Here is a 2,803-nt window from a genome sequence, read left to right on the forward strand (position 1 = left end):
CACAACGCCGGAGACACAAGTTCTAGTCCCAACTTGAGTGATCTGAGCCAACAACTGATGAAGAGATCGTTTTACGAGTCGTTGTTGACAAGATCTAGGCCCAACTCGAGTGGTATGAGCCAATGGACAGTGTGGAGAGCGATTTATGGGTCGTCAGTGACGAGATTGGGTAAGGAAGTTAAGTAGGGTTTTGAGGTTGTTGTTGTGCAGTTTTTGGCTGGTGATGATAGTGGCAGTTATGTGTTTGATTTTCGGTTAATGTGCTTATGGGCATGAAAGCTACTTGAAAAAAAGGTTTGTTAAATAATGCAAAAAAATGTAACAACTTAGTTCCTTGATAATTTCATTATTGGTACTCCTTCAAAAAAAAAAAATGCATGATGGTACAGTGACTGCATGACCTTATGAGTTAAACTAAATATTGAATCCACGGAAAGACAATGATTCCTTTCATTTAATTAAAATTTGAAACTTCTAATCACATTATAAGTGATTATGATGATGGCCATTGATCAACTTCTTTGGGGAGAATGAGAAAACAATTGAAACATCTTCTTTTTTCGGATTACCTTCAATTATTGATAGTGTTTTTTCTTCCAAATCGATAACAGCGGTACATAGCGTGTGAAGCAATGGACCTAAGAATAAGGAAGAAGAAAAATGTGATGATCAAGAGAAAAATTCAATAGAAGGGGTTTGTATGTATCCAAATTACCTGTCATATAGATGGGATTTTTTTCGTCATCTGCGTCTCCTAGAATTGACAGAAAATCCTCTTTTGTTGTTTTGGTTAAGACATTTGCCCTTTTCTGCCTGCTGATTGAACTCTCATCTTGTGCCTTCAATTTAAATTCCATTGACTTTAGTAATAGAAACTTGTAAATAACTTTTGAATACAACTTATGATATGTTTATAATTTGTTTTCCGTTTTTCTTCTTCTTTCAATATGTTTATTAAAATAATTAATGAACAAATTCCATATACCGTCAATCTATGATTTTCAGATCATACTAAACGTTCGACTTTAATCATAACAACCTCTAAAGTCATGCATATGAATGGTTGCAATTTGCTGACAAAAATGCTGACAGTGTAAAACCTAAAACATTTTACACTGAAAGTGCATGATAATTAAAATCAATCTTATCTTATATGGGTAATGCAATTTAATCATGCTCTCTTTAGGCCTGTGCAATTAAACCAGTACACCGTCCCCAATATTAAAACTGAACTTCAGAAGACTTGTATCTGTGACTTAAAGTCACCCCCAAATATAAAGTGGATTGAGATATTTCCATGACTCAGAAAATGGCTAGGTATCTGTCAGTAATTCTATGCAACGTTAATTCAAAACTTACCTGATTAATATGTAGGTGACGATACATGTTTGCATGGAAGAAAGGTTCTTCTCCAACCTCATGAATTGAAATTCGCTTCTTAGACGCAGTTTCAACATTAACAATCCTACGAGTACTTATTTCAATTAGGTTATAAGAATGCCCCACCGAAATTTCTGATGAACGAATCCTCTGTTAAAACAAGAGCATAACATATTATAAACATTAAATTCACAAGAGTTCATTAAAATTAAAAACTGCAAACGCTCTAAAATCAAACATTTATAGCATCGTCAATGCCAGTAGCTTCAAGAATGCCTCGCGAAATGAAGTTGCGCCCAATCCCACCAGCTACAATTTCATCTTCAGCTGGTGGTACTGAATTTAGAGTGAATGCCTAATCATCATAAAGCAAATTTTGTTCTTAATACTTACATTACATGGTTTTTTATATTAAGAGATCATTTTAAATAATAGGGAATTTTTACCAATCCATTGCTATTAAATGCAAATGCAGAGCTTGGAAGCTCCCCAGCATATGTATAAGCAACAAAGAATAGCCCATTTGGCAATATTCCTTTAATTAAGTAGCTGCATAACAGAAAGACCAAAAAAGGAAAGAATACTTATAAAGCCATTTTATTCGAATTTCAAAACAAAAAATGACTATAAACGCTTACGTGTGACCAACAAGGACAACATTTGCATCCTCATTGTGTGCTGCAATGGCCATAGATTCACCAACAACAAGAACTGTAGAACACTCATTTGACGAATCATCTTCTAAACTTTTTTCTTTCGGAACAAATGCAAGAATTTCCTTCTTGAAATTAATAAGTAAAATCTGCTCACAAACAAAAAAAAAAATATGTTACTATACATGCAATAACATTGGTGTATGTTTGTAGTAGAGGAAATTTACATCAAGAAGAGGCACGCCACTTCCAGCTGCAGTCCCCAAGAGTTCATCCCAATACATTGGGAATTTGGTTTGATTATTATGAAAAAGTGCTTTGAGAAGTGATTCTGATTGAGGAGTTTGAGTTTGAGCAAAGGGTCTAAGCTGATTTTGAAGTATGGTGTCTGCAGCCACTCTATTTTTTATCCGTTGGGAGAATCTTTGGCCTATTAAGAAACCCATTTCGTATGAATCTTTGCATGGTCCAACTTCAAACATCTCAAGTTTTTCACGTTCCATTCCAAAGCTTCCCATTTCACGTTCCTGTGTCTTTGGCCAAGTTCTACAATGAACACAAATTAGATTATTGTCTTATCCTCTTATAGTGCTTAGATACTGCTCATGAATAAATGTCTGAGTTAGCATTTATCAAGTGTTCATGGCTCATGATTGGGTGGGTGGATAGCCATATTATCCTCATTGTTCATGGCTTGGGCCTCTTTCTTTAACTTAGGAATCTACTTGTTACCCCCCTCACTTATTATGTTATACCCCACACCTTCAAAT

At 34.9% G+C, this 2,803-nt stretch overlaps 1 protein-coding gene across 1 annotated transcript; it reads right to left on the bottom strand.

Moving 5' to 3' along the window:
• Positions 1–319: 319 nt before the first annotated feature.
• LOC146934270 (uncharacterized) lies at positions 320–2,590 on the bottom strand. The gene is made up of 7 exons (XM_085706148.1): positions 2,261–2,590; positions 2,019–2,182; positions 1,827–1,929; positions 1,619–1,735; positions 1,360–1,530; positions 716–839; positions 320–638 (listed from the first exon to the last, which is right to left on the bottom strand). Exons 1-7 carry the CDS (start codon positions 2,549–2,551, stop codon positions 484–486), a joined length of 1,125 nt encoding a protein of 374 aa, XP_085562274.1. The 5' UTR covers positions 2,552–2,590; the 3' UTR covers positions 320–483.
• Positions 2,591–2,803: the final 213 nt, after the last annotated feature.

The sequence above is a fragment of the Medicago sativa genome, chromosome 4 (genome assembly GCF_051527215.1).
Source record: "Medicago sativa cultivar Bolivia chromosome 4, Bolivia_mono, whole genome shotgun sequence".
Classification (NCBI taxonomy): Eukaryota; Viridiplantae; Streptophyta; class Magnoliopsida; order Fabales; family Fabaceae; genus Medicago; species Medicago sativa.

Bases quoted from the DNA above. Each gene is read 5' to 3' on its own strand.
- LOC146934270 (XM_085706148.1), bottom strand. From the start codon at position 2,551: ATGGGAAGCTTTGGAATGGAACGTGAAAAACTTGAGATGTTTGAAGTT. The intron at 2,183-2,260 runs GTAAATTTCCTC...GTTTGTGAGCAG, and splicing joins GTGGCGTGCCTCTTCTTGAT to ATTTTACTTATTAATTTCAA. The intron at 840-1,359 runs GTAAGTTTTGAA...TTTAAATTGAAG, and splicing joins GTCACCTACATATTAATCAG to GCACAAGATGAGAGTTCAAT.